Below are 25,991 nucleotides of genomic sequence, written 5' to 3'. Positions count from 1 at the left end.
TGGGCGCTTATTCAATTTTTGGACCTAGAGGGTGGACGCTTATTCGAGGTGGGCGCTTATTCGAGGCTGGGCGCTTATTAAATTTTCACCATTTTTAAGCAAGTAAAACGTTTATTTTGCAAGAAAACAATGTATAACAATTAAACGTGAAGGTGTACCAAAGCTGAATTTTAAATTTTCATTGAAAGTTTCAGTAAAAAAATAACAATTTTCGGTCTTTGGATAGCATTTTAGTAGTAATTAGTCAATTTAAATCTTAACTTCAACAACAATCAAAATTCCTCTTTTAAGGAGGGTGGGGGTGGGCGCTTATTCGAGGATGGACGCTTATTAACTTTTCCTACCTACAGGGTGGGCGCTTATTCGAGGTGGGCGCTTATTCGAGGTTGGGCGCTTAATCGAATAAATACGGTACTTGAGTTGGCTCGACACTGACAGATCGTTACCTACATCATGTTCCATGTGCCATGAGAACGCCATCAAGTACACACTTGTCTACGCAAGTAAAACATGCACTCGATACGATGTTCTTGTTTTCCCAAACAACCCACACTTGTAAAGAATACCCCATATTTTGCATAGCAGTTGAACAAACTTATTTAATACAAAAACATTTTCCGTTTGAACGCGTTGTTTGCGAGTACTTTCCCTATTTTATGGTCCTTGTAATCCACAGCAAAAACACCCACTTAAACTTTTACCTAACAAACTATAAAAACAGCTCAGAAAGGTCTTAACTCACAACACTTCCAGGAGCTTAAGTTTTCAGCGTTGTGCAGAGGATAATCTATTTCGTCAAGTCATGAAGATCTTCATTTTTCTGAGTCTTTGCGTCACTTTTGCGGTGGTAAGTTTCTAAAATATGATTGTCACGAATTTAAATTTCTCTACGGAATTCTATACTGAAAGTTAACTTTTGTCTTTGTTTTTGCGATGTTACCAACCGGAGGGAAACGATTGTTTTTCTTTCTGAATTCTACTTAAATCACGCTTTTGACCAGATCGACAAATTTGTTATTTTTTGGAGTTTGAGTAGAACTGAAACTGGTAAAATAACAATTAAAAAAGGTCCTTAAGAGTTTATAGTTATTCCTTAATAAATTTAGTGCATTTTCTTTTAAGATGAAAGTTTTCATTTCATTTCATTCATGTAATTCTGTAACCGTCCTTTGTTGTAACTATTACATTTGTGTTGTTTTTAGGGATGTACAAATCTTCCCGAGCTTGCAGCTTGCAACCAACCGGTACGTTAGCAAAGACAAATTTGAACTTTTATGAAATATTGTTCTTTTTTTTGTTAACAGTTATGCAAATATGGTACTATTATGAAGACAATTCACTTATAACTGATGAAGTTCTATTTTCTTCTCACTTACCTGCTTGGAATTGCATATATTGATAGTATGGGAGAAATTCATTGTTCATCATTGATTATGTTTATATGCTGCGCTAACACTAGACTGAAACGTTAGTTCACAAAATGTAGAATGGCGACTACTTGAAGTATCTTTGCTTTGATCTGTTCCCAGTGGAAATGCAACTGAGTAAAGGGATAATGCAGAAGAATCCCGTTTCCCTTTGAGTCCTAAGTGTGACACTGTAATTTTACCCCCGATTTCTAGAATCAATCAATCAATCAATCAATCAAAACCTTTATTTATACACGATGGGATAAAAAAGCTACATAGCTTGTGGGGTCGTGTGTGAATAAAACATTAAAACTAGTAGATAAAAAACATTAAACTTATATTAAGGTAAAAAGCAAAAAGCTTAGCTAAAAATAGAAAATTCAACAGCAACAGGCATACAGGCATATTCCAGCAACTATTCCAGCAACAGGCATACTATCATCTTAAAAACGGTCTTAAAGGGACTATGTCACGGATTTTAACTGATTTTTGAACCGCCAAAATTTATATTTGTGTCGCAGGAAACCTAACACTAATAGTCCAATTTTATTACAATTGCTATATTAAGCACTACTGAAACGAGCATCTTTGGCTGCGGATGGCTCGGATACATGGAAACGGATTGCAATTTGAAAACTTAGCTTGATTTCTGTCCGCAAATTAAGGTTATATATTCCTTTAGATGTTCAAAGATAAGTTTTTTATGGTTGAGTTGCAACTACTAATTTAGAACACTTTAGAACAAAAATTCTTCGAAATCCTCGTGACATGGTCCCTTTAAGAAGAATTTTAAAGTGGTTGAATTAAAGCTGTGTTGTTCGACAATAGCCAGCGCCCGTTACTTTAACTTTCTCTCAAACGCCGCCTCAAGCAGAGTTTTTACATTCTACATTCATTTTACATTCTGTAAATAAAAATCTAAAATCTAAATCTTCACATGTTTGTCAAACAGGATGGATCTCCGGACTGTAGCTGTGAAGCCGGCCTTTCCTGTGTTCTCACCAAGAACCTAATCATCCAGGGATCTGTGACACCCGTCAAACAGTGCATGCCAGAAGGAATGGAGATTGAAGTGGAAACAGTAGACCTTGATAACCAGGCCGCTGATAGGAAAAAACGCTTTCTGTTCAACGGCCTCTTCAGGGTAATGATACTTCACCATTTTTCAAATGATCGTAGTAATAACTTTGCATCTGAAGTCTTACTAGTTCACTAATTCAATGCGCTGTCAGATGATGATCATCTGTGGTTGAATTAGCCAAAATTGTTCGTTCGTGTGCCATATTTCTTCATCATTTTCACAAAAGAAGAAAATAGAGCCTTAGGAACGTTTTTAACATTTTATCGAACCTCTAACATTCCAAACGTAAACATCGCTGCCCTCTTTTAAGCCAGTGAACAAGACGAAAGCAATATGTACACAGATATATGGCAGTGATGAACAAAAATAAGTGAATAAAAGCTACGTGACTGCTTTGGAGCTAGATCATGCTAAAATTCGTTAGTGTATATTAAAACAGTGGATAGCTTATCCTCTGCTATTTTCACCTCAGCCCTAAAAAAAAAAAAAAATAAATGCCTCGACATATACACCACTAGCCACTTAATAGTTGTTAATTATTTAAAATGTTGTTGTGATGTCCTTTATGGTGAAATGCACTTATAAAATAAACGGTATTAATACTGAAATTGACATAGTTATATTATTAAAAATGTATTTTTCTTTTATAAAATAGAGATGCGCCTCTGACACTGACTGTAGCGAGAATCGGTGCTGCCTTTTGAACAGACGCTGTGCTCCAAAAATTCCAAAGTACCTCACGTGCTACTTTTCGGTAAGTAACAACCATTGTTTTGTATTAATTACAGCATTGGTTAATGTTGGTTACAGTATTGGTGTTATGTTAATTAGCAATAGCCTTGATGTAATGTGAGTAGCAACCTTGGTGAAATATTAAGAACAGTGTTGGTATTATGTAAGTTATGGTGTTGGTATTGGTAATAGCTTAAGTTAGCAACAGCATTGCGTGCAGAGAAGTTGCAACCTTACTGCAATATATACGTTGTGGTTCAAATTTACCGTTGGCCATGGTGCAATTTGGCATTTTTCTTTTCTTCTGGTATTTTGTAATGTGTAATAATGTTTATATTAAGGCGTTTTTAAAATGTGCATTGTTCATAACTTAAAGAGTTTTTTTTTTGTCTGATTGATGTATTTTTTTCTACAGCACCTGCACAAGTGTGGTTGCCGTGACGGACTAGTTTGCACCGAGACAGCTTCCGTCACGATTCCTTTAACGGGAATCAAGATTCCTCTCAGACAGTGCATGTAGCTCCAAAGAACAGCATAATATACCCATAGTAGTTTGATCACACGAAACAAAAATGTAATAGGATCTAAGGGGTTAAAATAAAATGAGCATTTAAAATACCAAACAAGTCTGGTTCATCATTATATTTGTAGAAACTGTATTGCGTGAGGAATACCCCTTCAACGGCTGATAGTAGTTCTGATATCAATTGTCAATATCTCCTTCCTATTTCATACTTCATTCTCTTTTTCGTTGGGAGAATTAAATGTTGTATCAAGATTTTTTTTTCCCTAAGGGAATTACATGAATCACCTCATGATCGGTCAGTTTATATAACTCAACTAACACTAATGGTGTTGAAAAGATCTCAAAATAAAACGGATACAATAAACAGGATCTTTAAAGGTTTATTGTTTGATATCCTTGATATTTAATAGATTGTCTAAGCTGCATAATCGGAAAAATTTCTTAAGCCCGGCAAAATAAAAAAAATTAAGACCCAGCCAGATACATGATCGTTCAAATTTACATCTGTCTCAGTTGAATGTATCCCAAAAGAAAATCAGCATTAAGTTATAGTTAGAACATTGCTTTCACCCTGAAAATTCATTTTAACTATCGGGATCTTTTTTTCTGTGATTTCAATTTTATAATTTATAAGAAACCTTTGTGGTCCAAAAGTAATGTTTGTTAAAACAACAGTCAAACATAAAAATAAAGCATGTTTACAACGCTGACTCCTGAAAACACACCCTCTTCTCTGACCTCCAGATCATGTTGAGGCCGGTTGCAAATCTTTCGAGTAGAGAAGCGATGCTTCAATTTTCCAAGCACCTTAACCCCTGAAACAATGTTGAAATGTCATTGCACGGTTGGATACATAGCCGAATTCAACGTTGCATTGGGGCTGGAAGTGGGGGCTGGGAGTGGCGGGAGTGAAGACAAAGCCCACTACTGCGTCTAAATGGTGAAGTGTCCCAAGACTTTGTATCGAATTGTAGCTTTGTTTTCAAATCAAGCTACCTCCAAAGGCAAAGACAAGAGTAAGATCTTCTATAGTCTTCCTACTTTGCAAATTTAAAACTCTACCCCAACCCCTTCATTTAGGCTGTTGCTTCATTAAAAAGTTAATATATAGTAGTTTTCCATACATTTTTTTACAATGCATGTGGAACGAAATCCAAAACAGGAAATTAAAACTGACTAACTGTCTGAGATCATATAAATAAAGTAAACGAATAAAGTAAAACTCCTATTGGTTAACTTGTAGTCTATTATCAGCACTAAGCTACATTTTCTATGTATGTATTGCGTTATATTATTATGTTTCAGGAAGAGTTGTGGACTATTTGTCCAAGTTTTTTTTTGTTTATTACATTTATACCATTTTCCTGTTTGAGATATCATTACTAGTAAGTCAACAAATATGAGAGAGCTTTTTCTAAAATTGCCTCGGAAAGATCTCTCGTTTGGCTACAACTCTTTCCGGTGTAAAGCTAAGTTAACTATGCTTTTTCAAAATTGAACTATCTTTTAGGAGAGGGACTGGTGTATTGTAATTAATCCATCTGTTAAAGAAAAACTTAATTATACCTTGCTGTATATGCGTTACTACATTTACGCCAAGAAACTGTGCAACAGAGTAATTACTCTCTCCGATTATGTAAATAGATTAAATAGAAAATATACTATGAGAGAAGATGGTTTAACATAAGTGCTCACTGTTTAAGATGCGTCTTTATCTTTTTTCGTTCTTTTTTTCTTAGTTTTAGTGCATCTAATTTATTATAATTGTCTCAGTGTAGTTAGCGTAATAAAGGTAATTATAATCTACAATATTTTGTAATCTAATCTAGTGTTATTGTAATTAGTATCAAATAATATTGTAACATAATAGTCGTATTAACAAATGAATGTAATTGTATTATGTGTAAAATAGCAATAAAAAAGTGTAATTCGTTTAAAACATCACAACGACGAGTAATCTTGTTTTGCCCCTTTAACGAAGGATAACTATGGCCATATTAAAAAGAATGCTCCATGTGTTCGGGTAAAACTATTTATTAAAAGTTTGTTAGAGATCCTGTTTGGCCAAGTGTTTAGAGACGGTTCTCAGCGAACGAAAATGTTCCCGTGGGGATTTTCCACATTTTTCACATGATTGACCTTGTGTTCTCCACAGGGGTCATGCGCGGGCCTGTTAAATGCTGTGCAGCCATCAAAGTAATAATAATTTTTACCACCCTTTCCTCCTTTTAACGATGGTCCGCAATAACTGAAACCTTCGAATCGTGAAGGTGGCGGCCCATCTGGACACTTCTCAGCGACACGCCTGACGATCTTACAAGTGACGTTCCCATTCTGCCATTCCACAAAACTTCCTGTGTCTGGTGAACAAACGAACCAATTGTTGATGTTGCTTTTGATGAGGATCTCCTTTCCAAATTGCTTCCACAGTGAAAACTCCATGGCGTTGTAGTCGGTCTCATTCAGTGGTGGGGAGGTGGAGACCGGGACATTAACACGAGACTCATCCGAGACTGGCCAGCTAGGCCTGGGAGTAACCGTGTTTTCTCGGGCCGTAAAACCTTGGTAGTCAGTGAACGTGTAACTCCACACTAGAGTCCAGCCTCCTCCATCGGTTTCCATCTCACAGTAAACCTTGAACGCGTTATCATGGGACCCACCGTCTGGATCAATCCAGTACACACCACTGGGAAAGAAAGCTGAGGAAAGGGAGTTGCACGATGGAACAGCCACCTCTTGTGTTGATCCTACGTAGCAAAATCAACAGACTGTAATTAAATAATGAATGTAAACTACTTAGAAGGCTTTAGACATTCAAGTTCGAATTATCGAGAGTCGACTGTATTTGTGGTTGGAAATAACCATATTACGTGTTTAATTTGATTTAAAATGTGGTGTTTTTTTATGTAAATTACGATCCATTGGTCGTGAAGGACAAATTACAATTTAAATATCATATCATTGTTACTTCTCTGAAGTTCCAGTCATAAGCCCATTGTATCTAAAACCAAACATATTTTCAGTGTCACTATTGCCAGGAAACGTATTTTTTGGTGTTTGCTTCATGATCATAACGTTCACCCGGACATTATATTTTTGCACACTCGCAAATGTTCCTATAAAGATTTTTATTTTGCTTAAGGTCATGCCTTTGCCGATTTTAATAACATTTCTGTGAAATATTGAAATGTGCGTAGGTTAAGCCAATTAAAAAAAGCTGCTTTATTCCGTATTTACCTTCAAAAAGACAAAGAAACTATTACTACCGAAAAAAGCAATTGGCAATTACTCGATATTGCGAAACTTACCTGGTTTTGGAGGTGCCTGTAAAAAAAACAGAGAGATTTTATTATTAATACAATCTTTTGCAAAAAGTGCCTTTTATCTTTGTCTCTCAGCTACTTACATTTATAACAAAAACTGTTAAAGTCGTGAAAAAATATTCCTTCTTCACATAATAGGTCATGAGACCCACCCAAATAACACGTAAAAATGCTGGCAAATGATTTTGTGTTCGCTTTGGGAATAAAGAGAATCTTAAACCTCCAAAAACAATGCAAAAACTATTTATTTTTAAAAAAGAAAAAACGAGAAAAAATACCTTTTCCAGGTGAATGACGTTAGCTTGCTTCAGAAAGCGCTGTGGATGGGTTTTCCGTGTTTTGTCCAGAAGAGAGCACGTTCTTTGGTCTTTTATGAAATTAGCACTCTTACAACGTTTGTCTCTGGTACAGAGCTGTGAACAGGCCATTAGCGAATCTGATTTTCTCTCAGAAATAGGAGTTTCATCAGATAGAACGAAGTTTCTCTCAAAATTGAAAGAAACCTTGTCGTACTTCTGCTCTTGTGTGGGCTGTTTGAAAAAGTAGAAAAACTGCAATTGTCAACATCTGTTGAGAAATCAGTATAAAATGTAGTAAATAATAAAGATGGTAAATTTTCAAAACTGCCCAAAAAGGTTCCCCAAAGCAAATGTGTTAGAAATGATTTGTTGTGTACATTATAAATAACATTTCAAGAATGGCAAATCGATCAACGTGTTATTTTTTTTTTAAAAAAAAAGCCAACAAACCAAAAATACTTGTAATGAAAATACAACGATTTTGATATTTTCATGTTTTGTTTAAGTTTAAGATATACGAGACTTACAATATCACATGGCGATCGAACTATAAATAGTATATTTAAACAGTTGTTTTTGACAAAAGACAGCACTTCAAATGTTGAACAAGAGAAGAGCATAATTAATTTATATGAAACCAATGTTTATTTATTCTGCCCTTTGTAAGTGTGTGCTTTATAATTCTGCGTGGATTTGAGTTTATTTTGTTTTGATGAATGTTCTAACAGCTAGTACAACGTTTTTTTAGAAAATAAGGAGATACCCGAGAGAAAAGAAAAATGCAAAAACTATGTCAATTTGTTTGATGTTTTCTTCTTTGGTTCTCTATTCTTGAATTATCAATCATGTTAACTGAAACACACAAAAGGGAAAAACAAAATTTAATTTCGGCACACTTCAACAACTGCTCGGCATAGACTGTTTAAAGAACGTTGATCAATAAATTCTAACATATAAACTTTTCGCATATCTAGATTTTAGATTAACACCGTTTTTAAAATTAAATTAAAATTCTTTTGATTCGCTTTAGCCTTTTCATATTCTATCATCATTGTACTAGTGGTAACCACAGGTTAGAAAATGCGGGCCTTGACGCACTTAGAAAAGGTACTGGTACGAGAGTGCGTAATTTTAGATGGCAGTGTGGATAAATAAATGATTAAATGGACAAAAGACCGAGTAACGCGTCACGCAAGGAATGCATGTTTTTATCGTTTTGGGAAGTGTAATCGAGCACGCGGTGTGAATTGAGAAGTGATTTTTCTCAGTCGGTAAACTCGCTATGTTGTGCTCGCCTTTTATTAACGTGGCGCGATTAATAATAAATCACGCTTAATTGCCGCTAACCGGCCGCGAACCAGTCAGAGTTGTTTTTTGTCGGATTGACAGTTTAGTGAACTGCAGTCGAGCACGCGGTGTGAATTGAGATGTGATTTTCCTCGGTCGATAAACTCGCTATGTTGTCAGTGTTATAACGAATTTCTCGAGAATAACCGTTGTTGGAATCATTCGCTTTGCCGTGGTTTATGCGTGATACAATCAGAACAAATTTTCGCAAAAGCAACACCCGTAAAACAAGTCTGCAAATTGTAATGTTTGCAATCTTCCATGTGACAGAAGCCTAGATCTTATGTGACAATCGTTCTTGGAGAACAGATTTTCTCTTCCGGTGTTACGACAAACTGTCGTGATTGACACATTTTTCGCATTCCGATCGTTCTTAGTGGAAGAACAAAATTTTCAACTTCCGTTTTCTATTCGCTTTTTATTAACGTGGCGCGCACGAGTAAAACGCAATCCGCTGGTCACTGTCAAGATTAGGGTTGCGGGCCTCTCTTGGGCCCGCAAAAAGATAAACTAAACTCGAGAAGCGAAAAACCACTATTAACAGCTTGCCTTTAAAAACAGATGTTCCTTTCTCAAAATTGTTGAAAGGGTTAAAAATGCGAAATGGAAACTCCACAACAATCAAAAACGTCTTGTTGCATTGTGAGAAGAGTGTTAAATGTTTTGACAGAATGTAGTGCTTAGAAAAACTGTACAAAATATTCAACCAAGCTTGTGCCCTGTATGTGTTGTTTTAGAAAAAAGTTGAGTTTGCTGTCTTGAGGATGGCTGTCTTCTTAAAGTGCACCTAACCCCCCAAACAATACTTTCAATTGATTGTACATGAGTTAGAGAGTTATGTTGCGTTTTTAAGTTATGAAGGTTTATTTTTCCAATATGTTAATGAGTATGACGTCTACCCAGGCTTTTAAGCATACTTGTTTTGCTTATATCATTATTTACTCACCATTACGAGAAACCCAAATTTAAAATAAAAATAGTGGAAATTGCGAGTATTATGATAATGCTTTTTGCTTGTGTGAACCAGTCAAAATCTGTATATTGAATGAAGACTGGGTAGACGTCATACTCATTAACATATTGGAAAAATAAACCTTCATAACTTAAAAACGCAACATTGAGATGAAGAAATATTTAACCATTCAACTCTCTAACTCATGTACAATCAATTTTGAAAGTATTGGTTCGGGGGCTACAACGTAGGTACACTTTAAACAATTTAAATGGCTACCATGACTTACAAAAAGGAAAAGGAAAAATAAGGAGAAAAAGGGAATATGAGAAGGTACTATATTTGTTTGCCATAAGCTTGATCGGTTGTAGGTTCTTGAATTATTAATAACATGTTAACTGAAAACCTTATTTCGATTTAAAAAGTGAGAAAACTGTAACAAAACCTTCTAAATCTATTTTTAACTCTTCAGCGTTTTTAGTTGATCTTCAAAATAATACAAACGTAGCACAAACAAAAGTAATAGTTAAGACGGAATCCGCCAGGACTTTAAGTAATAATTGGACAAAATTATGTACAAAAATTGTTTACATCTTATGTTCAACTTCTGTGTTACTGTTCCAAATATCTAATCAAAAGAAATCATTTCTAACAACACCAAACATCGAAAACTAATTTCGAAGTTTCACTGAATTCCACTAAATCGCTTAAAAGACGATTCAAAAAAAGGCTACACGTGAGATTTTACCTATAGTTTACATGATTCTTGACGGTGAAGTTTAAAATTCATTTTCTCAGGCGCTGTTATCCGTGTTTTCTCTGATAATTACGTACATCTTCAGCTTTTAAAAAGGGTAAAAAATAACGCAAAAAGATTTAAATTATTCTGGTACTCGATTTTGTCCAACTAAAATTAATATTACTTGATTTTCTGATGGATACCGACGTCTTAAAACTTTTTGTAACCGTTAATATGAATTTGAATTTTGTTACTTTGTTGCAAAGTAAGCTATTTCTTTGGAAACAGCTCTTGTACATTTTAAAGATAAAACTGACATCGAGCAAATGAGACATTGGTCTTTCCAAAAAAAAGCGGAGCAAACTATATTTTCGGATGTGAAAGTTTACTTTTATATGGCTTAAGGCATTAAATGTTGTCACCTAAATTTCATGAACTTTTTTGCATTATCACACCTGTCACCCAAACAGCGATGATTTTTTTCTTGCTTGTTGATGAGCTTTTCGAGCTTTACAATAAAGGTTTACTTTTTAGTTCATTAAAAATTGCAGCATAAGGAAACATTTAATTTACAATAATAAATCCTACCTCTGGTTTATGTTACATCTTAAGGCCTGTATATTCGAACGTACTGACTCTAACAAATCCGCTTACAAATAATTTATCAGCGAGACTTAGGTTGTTTATAAACATATTTGCAGTTGTCATAACAAAAACACTTTTAATGACATGTTCGTAACAATATGACAGGCGACGAGAATAAAGAAAATCATTACCTTGGGGAAAATATTATTTTGATGTACTAACAGATTATGTTGAAAAACCAATAAATAATTTTAAAAAAATAATTAGAATTAATTAGTATTCGGACTGCTTCTCAAACTACCGTTTAGTTGTTTTGGCAACTGGATTAAACAAAGGTAAAGTTTAATTTTGATTTAGCCGAGTTCGAAAGCCGTGCGGTATAACAGGCTGATGAAGGGTTGGGTTTTTTTCTTAATTCTCGTCAGCTGTCAGGTTGCTACTGTTTTGTCATAATAAGGAAAACTTGGACGATGATCAGTGACAGAAAAGACAGAGGCTTTCAAATACCCTTGATGATTAAATTACCAAAAAACCGTTTCAATCTGAGCGTTCTTTTGGAATAGTTGTTAAGTATGTAACCAGTGTTAAGTCAATATATCGCCCTATGAAAGTATGTGCTTTTTCTGCATCGATTTGAGTTTACTCTCTCCTAATGAAATATTCTAATTGCCGGTACGAATTTTTTTAGAAAATATGGACAAACATGAAAGAAAAAGAAAAATCATTTTGTTCAATTCGATTTTATTTTCGTTTCTTAAATTTTTGAATTATTAATGATGTTAACTTAAAAAACACTCGGATGTTGAAAAGAGAAAGATATATTTATTTTATTTCTGCTTACTACAACATTTAATTTTAATTGTTCCAATACTAGTGCTGCACGACAGAAACTGTTTATAGGAGGTTACTCAAAAAATGATGCCGCTTTTCGCTTGTCAAGATTTTCGATTGAAACCTTTTCATATTTTAATTATCAACTAAACTGAACTTTATTTGATTTGTTTTTTGCGTGTATTTTGTGTAAATAATAAAACTAATATATCTGATATCTGATAACAATTATTCCACGAGCGCGTGTTGGATATGAGATGGTAGATAGCCAACGAGGCGCATATCGCCGAGTTGGCTATAACGATCTCATATCCAACAAGCGCGAGTGGAATAATTGTTTTATTAAAAACGCCCAAAGAATTGCAATATTTGAGCTCCCCAGCAGTTTTCGTTGACGCGTTTCAGCTACCATATTTGTGCTCAATGGTATATGAGCTTATATACCATTGCCTGTTAACCAATGAAACGCAGGAATTGCAATATACCATTGCTAGTTTTTAATAATATATCGGATATCAGATATCTGATAATAAAAACTGAGACTGATATCCAGAAGCAAAAAACCATCACTAATAACAGCTCGCTTTTAGAAACAAATGGTTCAGATAGTTACTGTTGAAAGATACGAAATGTAAACTTGAAAACTACCAAAAATAGTGTCGCAATAAAATTAAAGACAATAAGAAAAAAGAGAATTTTGAGCGGTTCTGATTTATTAATAACATAACCGAAAACTGCTTAACTTCTGTTCAAAAAAACCTTCTACGTTGACCTTTAACACTTCTGCGTTTTTAAATTTATCTAAAAATATATATATAGTACAAAGTGAAATACACATAAAAGCGCTTTGAAAAAGATTAATATGAATTTGAGTTATGTTCTCGGCTTTGTCACTTTGTCACTTGGCTCGATAAAGGTTTTTTGGCATTTTAAAGATCAAATTGATTTTGATCAAATGAACCGTAGAAATTTCTATAAAAAAAACAGCGGAACAAACTATATTTTTTGTTGTGAAATTTTTCTCTAAGCCTTGAGAATTTGTTCGCATTTGCACATCTGCCACGCAAACAACGATATTTTTCTCAATCTACCGAGTTATTGGTTTTTTATAAACTTGTCATGCTCTTTACAATTAAGCTGTTCTTTTTAGTTGTTTTAAAACTGCAGCACCAGAAAACATTAAACAAATCCTACCTCCAGTTGATGTTTTATCTTCAGGCCGCTACATTCGAGCTGACTCGAACAAATCTCGCCGACCGGTTAGCTCAGTTGGTAGAGCGACGGACTACAGTGCGGGAGGTCTCGGGTTCGAGTCCCAGACCGGACCAACACTCAGGGTCTTAAAATAACTGAGAAGAATACGCTGCCTTTGCAATAACATCTGCAAATGGTTAGATATTCTAGTCTTCTCGGATAAGGACGATAAACCGTATGCCCCGTCTCCTGCATCTTCAGTGTTATGGTCAGCAGGGGACGTAAAAGAACCCACACACTCATCGTAAAGAGTAGCTGTAGGGCATGGAGTTCCCGGTGTTGTGGTCTGGTCTTTGCCCCTTGTACTGTGCTTACTGTGAAATGCTCGGAGATATTAGCTGTATAAGCTACTCTTCAAATCCGAGGGTAAACAAAGTGATGATGATGATGATGATGATCTCATTAAAATTAAATTACTAGTGGGACTTTATTCCTTTAAAAACAGACTTGGAGTTGTCATAACAAAAATCTTTTTTAAGACATGATCGTAACAATATGACATGTGAAAATAAAGAATATCGTTTTCTCTGGATGATATTCTTTTGATTTACGATCAGATTGATTTGTCTTGATAAACCAATAAATAATAAAGGGGAATTAATAATTTAAGAATGGACTGCTTCTAAAAAGGCCGTAAAGTTCTTTCGGCAACTGGATTGATCAAGTGTTTAATTTAATAAACCAGATGATTTCTTTGTTAATAAGAATTTCTTTTAAAAGATTATAGAGGCTGAAATTTGCGAAATATAACCTTTGTTTGTTGAAAATTTGTAAATACAATAATTATAATACAATCAATCATTCAATCTTTATTATCGTGGTCAGCACGCTTAGCTAAAAAAACTAGTTTGCAGGTGCGCCAAGAAACAAAAAACAAATATAAAAAAAGAAATTTCATTAGCTATAATTAAAAATTACTACGTAAATATTTCATATGTCTTGAACTGAACCATATAAAATTCTTCCCTTCTCTTAAGGCGATTCTCAGTTTTGCATTGCGCATCGCCACCCTCTTGAGGTTTTTTCCTTATTTTGAAAATAAGATTTACCCTATACTGCTGAAACTCTGTTTTTCATCCCTTGCAAAACAAATTGATATACCAACCATGTGTCCATGATTTCTGACGTTGCCATAACAACGTCATGATAACAAGCAAGGTTGGCCAATATATAATATTTTATTATATTTTTCTTTGTTTTTCTAGTTGTTTGACAAAATTGTAAAATTTGCTTAACTTTGCTTTTCATAAGCACTCTGGCATGATTTTGTATTAATTTCCGTTTTTTTCCGACTTTCTAAGAAAATAGTGAAATCCAAGATGGCGAATCCAAGATGGCGCCTATAATGACGTCATATGACGTCACAGCCAAAAAATTATCTCATCTTGTAGAAAAGGCTAAAGGCTATCTACTCAGTGCAAAATATTTTTATATCCCCCTCCTTGTACCACGGTGGGGGTATCAATTTGCTTGTGCGTCCGAGGGTTAACATTATGCTTACTCAAAGTTTTAACAAAAGATGAATCGAAGATGTTTGTTAGTTAGCCAGTTTCAAATTGGTACATGAAATTAAGATTTTGAATTCTAGTGGTTGCCCATCTGTTTCATACAAACGATCCTCTGCTTTCTAACAAAAGCAACAACCATTTAACGTTTTTTTAAATTCAAAATGGCGGCACGCAGGAAATTTAAAATTGATAATCGTTTCCCTTTTTTGTTGCTATTATATGTTATTTAAGATGAAGTATTCACATGACACGGCAGGACAGTCTGGTCCCCGACGGGATCGACCCATGGCCTCCCAGATCCGGTTGGGCGCTCTCCTGGCTCGGGACTCGTGTGGCTGGGCATTTCTGTTGTGTGACGCGTCCCGTATCTGCTGGATCAGCTTGTCGATTCATCAGTTGTAGTAGATGGTAAGATTTCCATTTTTTCTATATGTTATTTCTTCCGTTTCCTGTAAAATTCGGAATTTGGAGAATATTTCAAACAATTCGACGTCAACTCTACATAAGATCGATTGGAGTTCCCTTCAATTGCCAGCAAATAATAACTTCAGGACATAAACAAAGTCATCCACGGTTCAATCCTTGCACTACTACAATTTTAGCTTCTTGACACGGATCGCCCACAATTTTCGAAATGTCCTGATTGTGAAATTATCATTGCTTAAAATGCGGCAGTAAGAAAACTTGTAAAATTTGTAAAATTTGTTACTTTTCAAAGATTCGAATGGATGCCTTGCCATATTGAAAATACTTAAGAAATAAAGGAGGATTAAGCTCCCTTGATTACGAAGGATTATTTTATTGCTTTAACCTATTCATCAGAGCTATAGAAACAGAAGCGCTTTCTTTTTTTTTTCTTGGAAAATATACTGATTAACATTTGCAGAACAAAGAAAACAATTTACTAGTGATCTTTGTAAAGATTCCACTACTGCTAATGTTTAATTTGGAAAACAACACATCAGTACACACTGCCTGTTAGCAAAGATAAAAAACACTTTCGCATCTTGGCTAAGATCGTTGCATTTGTTCAAATAGGTGCAAAGGACAATAGTAATCTATAACAAACATAACACAGCTGTAACAACACACGTCACTTATCCAAGACAAATATTGCTAATAACTGACAACATTTTAAAATTATCCCCTTTACAGTGCATTAGGTCCTTGGGAGTGTCGATAAACTGGTTTGTATGTATTTATGTTGTAATCGCTAAATATCATAATATATTTTGTTACGCTCGCGACCATTCTTAATCACTCCTTATACATGTGCTACGTTTAGGTTTCAACCCTGTTCAACAGCGAGTTTCTCTTCGCAATATCAGCATAACGTCAAGCAGACAACTAATGAGAAAAACGAAAAACATCAATAAGAAGCATGCTGCGTAAAACTGTAACTACAAACATTAAACTGACGAGAGGGTGTGTCTATGATTATTTATGCTTTCAGCTGCATTAAACCGCAAGCAGTCCCTTCACAAGTAATGATTTTCTCGTGCTAACTTAAGGATGGAAGGCCAGTTGTTGTTTAAACAGTATTTTATGAAAAGATGTTTGTGAATTAAACACTGAAAAACTCTCCAAACAAATCCGGATATACCATCCCAAATGAGAAAAATTAAAGATTTGTTTCATTGTTTTGTCACCTGCACTTGTGTCAGTCCAAAATAGCAAGTTTCCTATTTTAAAAAAGGTTACCGTAAATTTTTACAAGGTAAAGCTTAACAGCAGTTGATTCTATTTCATCTCATTACATGATGAGTAGGAATGTGTTCCCGGGCGTGAGATAAAAGGAGCCAAGGTATAAAAATATAGTATTAAAATTTTCTAAAAGCTATATTCACAGTAAAGTAAATAACCTTTTTGTTCAGTTGATGAGATGATTTCATAGTGTTTGCTTTCGTAAAAACCACGCTTTTAAATTTCAATATAACTCTTGTTTCTTTATAATGTTGCACAAAACAGTTGAACAAACTTCACATTTCACAAAATGTATTTTTGTTTAAACGCGTTGTTTTAAAGTACTTTTGTTATGTTAGGGGTATGGAAATTTGCTCTTGAAAAGTTTACAAAAAACCTATAAAAACAGATAAGAAAGGTTTCAACTCTTAACTTCTCCTGAATTTTGTTAACAGTGTCAAGCCATCGAAGTCATGAAGATCTTTATCTTTCTGAGTCTTTGCATTACTGCTGCTTTGGTAAGCTCTTTTGTGAAGAACAAATTTTTTTATTCAACTCAAGTTTTTTTTTCAACAAGTTTTTTTATTTTATTTAGAGAAAATCTGTATTTATTTCAGTCGTCACTTAGCAATTTGCCTTTGAGTTTGCTAGATACAGTAGGAATAAAGTATGGTGTACTTGAATTCACTTCGGTGAATAATTTTTCATTTTAATCAGAATCTGCTTTTTTCTGTTTTTAGGGATGTTCAAATCTTCCCAAGCTTGCAGCTTGCAACCAACAGGTTAGTTAACTGCAACTAAATTTAGCAGCCAGAAATATTGCACTCGATCAGGAAACACAATGATCTCAAAAAGGCTGTGGTTTCATTGTGAGCAACATTTTGAGGTCGTCAATATGATACCACTATAATCGGGGAACTCCACCAAGGGCATTTAGAACTGTAAACATTTTATTTAGCGTTTTAACAATAATTTTCTCCACAGTGCCATCTGCGTGCGAACTTGCTACAAAGTTTTTGTATTATATTTTCCATTATGCCTGATATTACCTCATCTAGCTATAGGGTAAGGGTGGGACGTGCCTACGGATGGTCGACTGCCTCATTGTATGTGTGGGTTAAGTGTGTGCTGAGCAAGTTAATTATCTTCGTTCCTATTCAGCAACTATTCGCTTTGCAGTCCAGCAGCTTCCTATAAAGATCATCCTTATTCCAAGCTAAAACGGGAGAAAAACCTAAATGAAGCTGTCTAAAATACCTTTCTAGCTTTCCTTTATTCGCTATACGCTACGCTAATCGAATTTAGCCGTGGCTATCGACAATCGAGTGCAGAAAATCGATTTTTCTACCACTAATCATGACATTCTCCTCATAGGATGGATCTCCAGACTGTAGCTGTCAAGCCGGCCTATCCTGTGTTCTCACCAAGGAGCTGATCTACCAGGGAAATGTTATGCCCGTCAAACAGTGCATGCCAGAGGGTATGGACATTGAGGTAGAAACCATAGACCTTGATAACCAGGCGGCTGATGAACCCATGAGAACCAAACGCTGGCTGTTTAACGTAAGAGCTGTTTATTGCCCTCAAATTACCATGATCATATCACATACAGAATTCCCCATGACATATTTTATTGAAGGACTCTTTTCATTGTTTTTCTTTTGAACGACGTAGAGTTGCAGCTCCGAAGCAGAGTGCCAGGATAACTTTTGCTGTGCTTTTGGAAAACGGTGTGCCCCAAAACTGAGGGAGTACTTCACATGTTACCTCGTGGTAAGTTAGGGTAAACCTGTTGTTATGTGTGCAAAAGTATTGGTTTAATGTTTGTTACAGCCTTGGTGTAATGTTGATAACAGCCTTGGTGAAACGTTAGTGACAGCTTAGTAATTTTCAACAAATTTCAACTTAGGGGAGCAGGGATGGCGCAGTGGTGAGAGCTCTCGCTTTTCATCGATGTGGCCCAGGTTCAATTCCCGGACCCGGCATCATGTTTGGATTGAGTTTGTTGTTTGCTGGTTCTCGTCATTGCTCAGAGGGTCTTTCTCCGGGTTCTCCAGTTTTCCTCACTCCTAAATGACCAACATTCTTAATTCCATGTTATTTTTTTAGTTTTATGTTTTTATATATAAAAAAAAAAAAAAAAATTATTTTTTTATAAATTTTTTTAATAAAATTTGGTTAAAGTTAAGGGATTTAAGCGTCAACGTTTCTTAATCAGGTGTATATGCTTTCAACGATCATGGTGTAGTGTTCGGTTTACCTGTTTGAGTCGCAGTTAAGGTAGCGTTGCCCTTTTTTTCTTGTAATAGAGTAAACACCCGCATACAAGAAGAAATGGATTAAGAACACAAGGCTGAAATTTGGCCAGTAAAGCCCCATTTTTATAAGAACAAGATCAGCCTGAAAAATTCAGCACGTTCTTATAAAATGGAAAAGGTGGCATAATCACATAAAAAACAAGTGATTTTGTTCGTCATTTCCTGTAATGAAGGACAGCCAGTCATCTCATCTATAGGCTCAATGATGCAGTATTGATTGTGATCATTAAAATCAAAGAATATTTATTAATTTATGCTAATTTTACATCTAGGGGCATTTTTGGGTAGTACTACTAATATAGAAATTTAAGAACATTTTAAGAACAATTTGAGGCTGATTTGTCACTAAGCACCCATTAAATAAGAACCCGATCAACCTGACCTCCGAAATCATGTGTTCTTATATGCGGGTGTTTACTGTATTCGCAGTGTAACCATTACATTGTGGTTTTTTTTGTTTTCAATGCAGAACAAGCACGGCTGTGGCTGCAGCGATGGACTAGCGTGCAAAGTGACAACTACAATCACACTGCCGTTTGGAATCAAGATTCCCATCAAACAGTGTGTGAAAGCTGCGTGAAATTGCACGATGGGAACAATGTTACAGATCGAAAAAGTAGTCGAGATTTAGTGAAACAAAATCTGTAACAACTTAAAGCGTACAATAAACGAGCATTGAAAATCCAAAGCTGCTTAACTTGTCTTGTTGTTTGATACTGTAAGCAAGTTTATCTGGCCAGAAAAAAGAAATATCAACGATAAATGTAATGCAAATCATTATTTTTTGTTTTATGGCTTGAGGGAATCGTTGGAATTGTCACACACTATGTCAAAAAATTCTGACAAGGTACCTGGTCTCAGACCCAACAACAATGTTTTCAATCTTAGAAACTTTAAATTATATTACTTGAGAGAAAAAATGACTCAATCATCGGGTGTGTGTACTTTATAAAAAAATCATGACCTGCAAAATTTCGTGAAAAATAAAAATAAATATGTGGCTCATCGTGATAAAAAGGTGAACAACCAAAGCTGAGTAAATCATTTACTGGGTTTTCTTAAGAAATTAAAGTGCTGCTTAACTCTGGGATGCTAGACCTTTCATAAGCTGTGCATTCATCCATCGGGGCTGTTTTGATTTGACAACTGTCGGTCCACGATTCTTGACGTCGCCATGGTAACCAAGTCTTGAAACGTAGGTTAACCCAAAATCAGAGTTCTCCGAATTGGAAATCGTGTCATACTTTAACTTTATAATTGGAAACTGAAATCATGTCATTTTCTAACTACATACAAAAAAAGCACGAAAATCCAAGATCACCCATCCACGTGGGTGGTTTTCTTGAAATTTTAACTTGTAAAAAAATTGCTCCTCTAAAATAATAATTTATTTATTTATTTATTAGAGTCATAACGCGAGAAGAGGTTGCCCTCCCTATCCGAGCCAGAGGCTCGTTATAACGTCACAACAGAACACATAACCATTATTATCTCAGTATCGAAAATCTCGTACGGGTGTTGTGGTATGGCTTAGGTTAAACGTTTGGTTATCTTTAGTTTTTTTTTTTTCAAGCTCTGTGGACGGACTGATATTGCTTATATAATTTGGGTCAAGGAAAAATAATAATCTCGAGCTCAAGAGAGTCATTTGTAAATTTAAAATCCTTTAACTGATGTGCTTTTTACAAAAGAATTTACTTTCGAAATTGACAACTTCTGTGAACTGAGACCTTAACTCTGAAAAGTTGAAAAAGCGAAGACTTGTATCAGTTTGTACATCTGCTCAGTGGAGAGCTTCGATCGCATTTCTTTTATTAATTTCCAAAAATATTATTTGAACATCGAATGCACTGTACTTCCTAACGCTATCAACAAAGACTGTTTGCTTGAGTAAAATTTTGTTTGTTAATTTTTTTGTTTTGTTTTTCTGAGCCTTTTCTCTTCTTACGCGTTATACAGCTGAGAACACATACAGTGACTTTGAATGCTAAAAGTCCTTCACTTATTGCTTTGATACAACTCGTTTGATGTCTCATCATCAATTTTGTGGCATATACGGTACCCTGCGAAACAACAGGGCTTTCTATTGAAGAACTATGTCAAAGCTATCACCTGCATACTTGAAAATGTATTACAATTTTAAGGTGAAATTAGATGTTGGAGATTTAAGGGGCTATGTCACAGTCCTGCGCATCAAAATTGAGGCCCTGTTAGGGTTTTTAGGGATATAGGACAACTCACAAAATTATTTTAGGGTTAAGGGATAAATGTTCCTATAGTTATAGGGATAAGGTATAACTATTTGTTTTTGGAATAATGAAAATCAAAATAATACGAATAACAACTTTGGTAATTTTAGGGATAAGGAATAAGAAGTACAGATCGAGCTAAACACAACTGCGAAAATATTCGTCGTGAAGTGAGCACGATTTACCGGTACTCAGTTATTACCCAGTGTTATCTGCTGTACAAGAGGTCCACATTGCTTACATTAAATCGTAAATATTTTTCTAGGGACGTTATATGTGTTGTTATAGTAGTGTACTATTTGTTGAAGAACCATTTATGTTCTTGACACCTATTTGATCACATGGACGGCTCTTGCCAAAGACTGGCAATTTACAGTAACATTATGACATTGTTGAAGTGTTGTTCTTTATGCTTAACATACAGTTTCGATTCATGTTTGTCAACACCATCAATAGCTTAGTTACATTTACAAATCATCGATAAATTGCTTTTTCTGTTTTCACACGGATTTTATGTTATAACTAGCAAGAAAGTTAATAATAGTATAACTGAAGCTCTTTTTGGAAAAGGGAACAAAACACTTAACAGTGTATAAACCTCTCTTAAGAGCGGAGACAAAGATGTCGCCTTTTTTCTTCAAATGAAAGCGTATGAAATGCATGCTTCTCTCTCAAAAAGCAGCCAACGTTATCTAGTTTCTGTCCTTTTGTTATGCTTCCCTAACTTCGTTTTAAAAATATAAACCTCTTTTTTCCTCTGTTCACCGTTGTGTGGTTTTATTCCACAAATTCTACAAAGCAAGCCAGGGAATAACATTTCAGTACATTCAACTTCGTAAACGCTTTTAACTGTAAGTAAAATTAGCTGATATCCGTTTAAAGAAGAAATGGTGTATATACCATTCTACAAAGTATAAACTTTATTACTAAACCCGATCGTTTTCGACCGCGATTAAAATGAAAAATATTATAGCAAATAATAATAACAATGATCTTTATCAGGAGGCTCCACTCACTAGTGTGGTTTTCAGGGAGGTCTTGAGATAAAAATAATGGCATAAAAAATAAATTAAAAATCGAAATTATTACAGAGTTGATTAAAAAACTCTAAAAGCTAAAAAATATACGACTAAAAATATATAAAATTGAAATATTGAAACACGTAGTAAAATTAATAAAAATACAATAAGTCAGGTTCTAGCTTATACTTAATATTTACATTAATGTTTTGTGTAGGACGTTCTTAAAGTCTCTTAAAGATAGTTTGTTATATTATATCATCTGCTGCATACAATGTTTGGATTTAGAACAATCACATTTCAAATTTCGAGATACTCTTGTTTTACAGTTTTGCACAAACAGTTGAACAAACGTCCCTTCACAAAAAATATATTTCGTTTGAACTTATTGTTTGCAAGTACTTACTCTATTTTGTTGTCGTGTCATTAAATCTGCTACTTCAAATTTAGCTGTAGAGGCTATAAAACCAGCTAGTTAGGTCTTAACTCTTCAACTTCGTTTGTAGTTTTTGGACAAGATTTCAGATCCTTTAGTTTCGTCAAGAAGTCATGAAGATTTTTATCTTTTTGAGTCTTTGTGTTACAGCTGCTTTGGTAAGTCTATGGAGGATTTTGTTTTTATTGAACAAATTGACATCGTTTTAAGCATCTTAGTTGTTTTCTCGCCAATGTATTTTTTGATCCAGAAGGAAACAAAATACTTTCGAGTTTTCTTTTTTTTTAATTTATTGTAGTTATCAGCTTATGACTTTTTTAATTTTCTCAGTCGTGATTACCTGCAAAAACTTTTTCCAGTTTACACTTTGATTTTTGTTACTTATGTCAGTATGCGAGAAAAGATGAATTAAATGAAATAAAGAGTCGATCAATCATGATACAACTTTTTAGGAAGAAAAGTATACATTAAGCAAAGGAGAAAAATATTCGAGTTGGGCCCGGGCTTGTTGTTCAAGAGATTTTCTGAAACGAATTACGTCTTACAAATCGGTAGAAATAAAGGTACGGTGTGCGAGAAAACGTTAATAGAGAAAAGAAAGACTCAATCATCACATGATACAACTTTTTGGGAAGAAAAGTGTACACTACGCAAAGCAGCTAAATGATCGAGTTGGGCTTGTTCAAAGATTTTCTGAAAGAAATTACGTCTTACAATTCGGTTAAAGTAAAGGAAACGTGTGCGAGAAAACGTTAATAAAGAAAAGAAAGTCTCAATCATAATTCAACTTTTTAGGAAGAAAAGTGTACACTAGGTAATATAGCAAAATGTTCAAACTGGGCTTATTGTTTAACAGATATTCGATTTTTTGAAACGAATTCTATATTTATACGAGCGTATAAAAAATCGGTGGAAATAAATGTAACCCCTTCACTGCCTCTATGACGTACTGAGTACGTCATGATTTTTGTACTTCATGTGCCTTTATGACGTACTGAGTACGTCAAGAAAATAAAGACCACAGTTGAAACCCCGGCACACTGAACTCAAAAGCCGTCGGCAGATGTGACCCAGAAAGACTTTTGGTAGCCTTTTGGTAACTACTCGTCATCAGTCTCCAATACCCTGCCTCTCGTTTTTTTTTTTTTTTTGAAAATTTTGACTGTATCAGTCCGCCATCTTGTTTTTCGTCTTCGTGGCCGAAGAAATCATTTGTTTGACTTGATATATCAGCGCAAAGATGAGATTTTTTAATGCCGAATGTGAAACAGATGCTAAGCGGAGAAATTGGGAAGCAGAAAAATAATCCATTGGTGAAAGCGTTATGGAGAAATATATGCAGAAGATCGAGCGATCGTGGAAGGATTTCGAAAGCTGTATAATGCTCAAAATTCTGTTTGTAACATCGAATATGAAGGTAACCATGTTGAAATTAGCTGTTAGTAATTTTTTCAATACAGTTTTAAAACCATGTGTCCTTGTCGTTATGTTTATGCAATTATTTTAGAGATATTTATGCTTTCATTCGGCTCTGTTGTGTTGCCTCATTAATAATGCACGTCAGCTTTGGCACTGAGCGGTACAATGTGGTCGGCAGTGAAGGGGAATTTTCACCAGTGTCTTCAAAAATGCAATAACTCTATTTGCTTTCAGGGATGTTCAAGCCTTCCCAAGCTCGCAGCTTGTAACAGACCGGTAAGTCGAGTCATTGCTGCCAGAAATAAATCTTGCAATGATGTATTGGATTTTGGAGGGTCCTGGGGGTGGGGTGGGAGGGGGTGGTGTATAAATCCCATTTCCCAGCACTAATTTTGCTCAACTCCCATTTCTCAGCCCGTTTTTGCCCAATTCTCAGTACAGTTCCGATTTTCTGCTGGCGATTTCCAGAACCGATGACCCAAACCCCATTTTCCTAGTAAAGTAATAGGCAAATACCAGTTCTCATTCCTCATTCCCCCCCCCCCCCCCCCGCCAAGCCCCCCTTTAAACAACTGAAGCTTTAAGGGCACTGTATATAACTTTTTGTAGAGTTTTAATGAAAGACTTTTCAAGAGTGACATTTTACATTCGAGTAAAGCTGTGTTCTGGGGTCTCAGAATCCTTATTTCTTTTTCGTTTCTACTGCAGTGATCTTAGCTGTAGAGCTCAACAATCTCGTAAGGAACATCTCAATTCAATTTGATTATCAGGCCTTCTTCATGTCTTCATCTTTTCGTTTCTCCTGGAGGTTCGAAAATGTGGGATTCCGCTGTAAATATCATGAACAATAACAGGCAAACTATCACCTTCAAAACGGTATTAAGAAAAACTTTAAACTCATCAAAGCTGTCTTGCTCGACAATAGCCAACGCCCGTTTACATAAGCTTTCTTTTAAACACCAGACAGAGCTTTTACATTACAGGCATATATTTCTCCTAGAATGGATCTCCAGACTGTAGCTGTCAAGCCGGCCTATCCTGTGTTCTCACCAAGGAGCTGATTTACCAGGGAAATGTTATGCCTGTCAAACAGTGCATGCCAGAGGGAATGGAGATTGAGGTGGAAACCATCGACCTTGATAACCAGTCCGCGGATGAACCCATGAGAACCAAGCGCTTTCTGTTTAACGTAAGACCTTTAGGCCGAAGCATAATTATGTGTGGTACCCTCATGTTCTGAAGTCATTAAATAAAATCGCGATTTCATTGGTTTACAATAAACATGCTTTTAATGTTATTTTGTTTTATAGAAATGCACCAACGAAAGTGAGTGTAGCAGGAACTTCTGCTGTGCTTTTGGCAAACGGTGTGCTCCGAAACTCATAGAGTTTGCCACATGTTACTTTGTGGTTAGTAACACCCTTGGTTATGATATTGATAGCAATGTTTGTGTAATGTTTATATGGTTTAAAAAGGTTTGCATTCGAGCCTAGTAGCCCATCAGGCCGGAGCTTGGCCTGGTTTTCACAGAATGAAGCAACTAGGAGTATTTCTACTCCACCTTGGATGGAATGCTAGTCTATCACAGGGTTACCCCCAGCATTAAAATCGTCGGTACCCATTTATACACCTGGGTGGAGAGTGGCATTGTGAGAGTAAAGTGCAGTGCTCCGGCTAAGGCTCGAACCCGGACCGCTCGATCTAGAGTTAAGCACACTAACAATTAAGCCACCGCGCCTCCCATTGCTAATGATAGTTTTGGCTAAATGCTCGCAACATCATTGGTGTAATGTTAGCAACAGCATTGGTGAAATGAATATCAACAGCCTTGATGAAATGTTAGTAACAGCATTGGTGAAATGTTAGTACCAGCATTGGTGAAATGTTAGTAACAGCATTGGTGAAATGTTAGCAACAGCATTGGTGATATGTTAGTAACACCATTGGTGAAATGCTACTGAGTAACAACTTTGATATAACATTTGTAACATTCTTGGTGTAATGCAAGTAACATTATTCAACGCAAAGTAATTACTTTTTTTCATTTATTTTAATTATAGGACAAACACAAGTGCGGATGCCGTGACGAGCTTGTGTGTAAACAAACAACTTCCATCGCCCTTCCGATCGTGGGAACTAAATTTCCCATCATACAGTGCGTAAAACCTGATGAAGTTACAGCTTGATGTTCACGATGACAACAAAGTTACAGACAATGTAGTTTGGTTATAACGTCTGTAATGATAAAGGTGAACTCAATAAACGAGCTCATTTAAAATCA

The 25,991-nt window shown here is 35.4% G+C and overlaps 4 protein-coding genes across 4 annotated transcripts; 3 read left to right on the top strand and 1 right to left on the bottom strand.

Annotated features, from left to right (window-relative positions):
* The first annotated feature begins 709 nt into the window (after positions 1-709).
* On the top strand, positions 710-3,848 carry LOC144629223 (uncharacterized). Its single transcript, XM_078487456.1, has 5 exons — positions 710-847; positions 1,203-1,244; positions 2,362-2,553; positions 3,146-3,244; positions 3,638-3,848. Exons 1-5 carry the CDS (start codon positions 803-805, stop codon positions 3,740-3,742), a joined length of 483 nt encoding a protein of 160 aa, XP_078343582.1. The 5' UTR covers positions 710-802; the 3' UTR covers positions 3,743-3,848.
* Positions 3,849-5,621: 1,773 nt separating this feature from the next.
* LOC144628464 (uncharacterized) lies at positions 5,622-7,562 on the bottom strand. Its single transcript, XM_078486558.1, has 3 exons — positions 7,350-7,562; positions 7,057-7,072; positions 5,622-6,495 (listed from the first exon to the last, which is right to left on the bottom strand). Exons 1-3 carry the CDS (start codon positions 7,497-7,499, stop codon positions 5,834-5,836), a joined length of 828 nt encoding a protein of 275 aa, XP_078342684.1. The 5' UTR covers positions 7,500-7,562; the 3' UTR covers positions 5,622-5,833.
* A 9,112-nt stretch (positions 7,563-16,674) lies between these two features.
* On the top strand, positions 16,675-19,275 carry LOC144629221 (uncharacterized). The gene is made up of 5 exons (XM_078487453.1): positions 16,675-16,787; positions 17,010-17,051; positions 17,644-17,832; positions 17,944-18,042; positions 19,057-19,275. Exons 1-5 carry the CDS (start codon positions 16,743-16,745, stop codon positions 19,165-19,167), a joined length of 486 nt encoding a protein of 161 aa, XP_078343579.1. The 5' UTR covers positions 16,675-16,742; the 3' UTR covers positions 19,168-19,275.
* A 3,070-nt stretch (positions 19,276-22,345) lies between these two features.
* On the top strand, positions 22,346-25,978 carry LOC144629219 (uncharacterized). Its single transcript, XM_078487451.1, has 5 exons — positions 22,346-22,449; positions 23,945-23,986; positions 24,711-24,899; positions 25,021-25,119; positions 25,771-25,978. Exons 1-5 carry the CDS (start codon positions 22,405-22,407, stop codon positions 25,894-25,896), a joined length of 501 nt encoding a protein of 166 aa, XP_078343577.1. The 5' UTR covers positions 22,346-22,404; the 3' UTR covers positions 25,897-25,978.
* Positions 25,979-25,991: the final 13 nt, after the last annotated feature.

Source organism: Oculina patagonica, chromosome 10 (genome assembly GCF_052425735.1).
Source record: "Oculina patagonica isolate OP01 chromosome 10, crgOcupat, whole genome shotgun sequence".
Lineage (NCBI taxonomy): Eukaryota > Metazoa > Cnidaria > Anthozoa > Scleractinia > Oculinidae > Oculina > Oculina patagonica.
Note: the sequence above shows the minus strand (reverse complement) of the source record. Positions and strands in the feature narration are given on the sequence as shown.

Coding starts and splice junctions, on each gene's coding strand:
- LOC144629223 (XM_078487456.1), top strand. CDS start 803: ATGAAGATCTTCATTTTTCTGAGTCTTTGCGTCACTTTTGCGGTG. Junction 848..1,202: donor TTTGCGTCACTTTTGCGGTG/GTAAGTTTCTAA, acceptor TGTTGTTTTTAG/GGATGTACAAATCTTCCCGA. Junction 1,245..2,361: donor TTGCAGCTTGCAACCAACCG/GTACGTTAGCAA, acceptor TTTGTCAAACAG/GATGGATCTCCGGACTGTAG.
- LOC144628464 (XM_078486558.1), bottom strand. CDS start 7,499: ATGGCCTGTTCACAGCTCTGTACCAGAGACAAACGTTGTAAGAGTGCT.
- LOC144629221 (XM_078487453.1), top strand. CDS start 16,743: ATGAAGATCTTTATCTTTCTGAGTCTTTGCATTACTGCTGCTTTG. Junction 17,052..17,643: donor TTGCAGCTTGCAACCAACAG/GTTAGTTAACTG, acceptor TTCTCCTCATAG/GATGGATCTCCAGACTGTAG. Junction 18,043..19,056: donor ACTTCACATGTTACCTCGTG/GTAAGTTAGGGT, acceptor TTTTCAATGCAG/AACAAGCACGGCTGTGGCTG.
- LOC144629219 (XM_078487451.1), top strand. CDS start 22,405: ATGAAGATTTTTATCTTTTTGAGTCTTTGTGTTACAGCTGCTTTG. Junction 23,987..24,710: donor TCGCAGCTTGTAACAGACCG/GTAAGTCGAGTC, acceptor TATTTCTCCTAG/AATGGATCTCCAGACTGTAG. Junction 24,900..25,020: donor CCAAGCGCTTTCTGTTTAAC/GTAAGACCTTTA, acceptor TTTGTTTTATAG/AAATGCACCAACGAAAGTGA.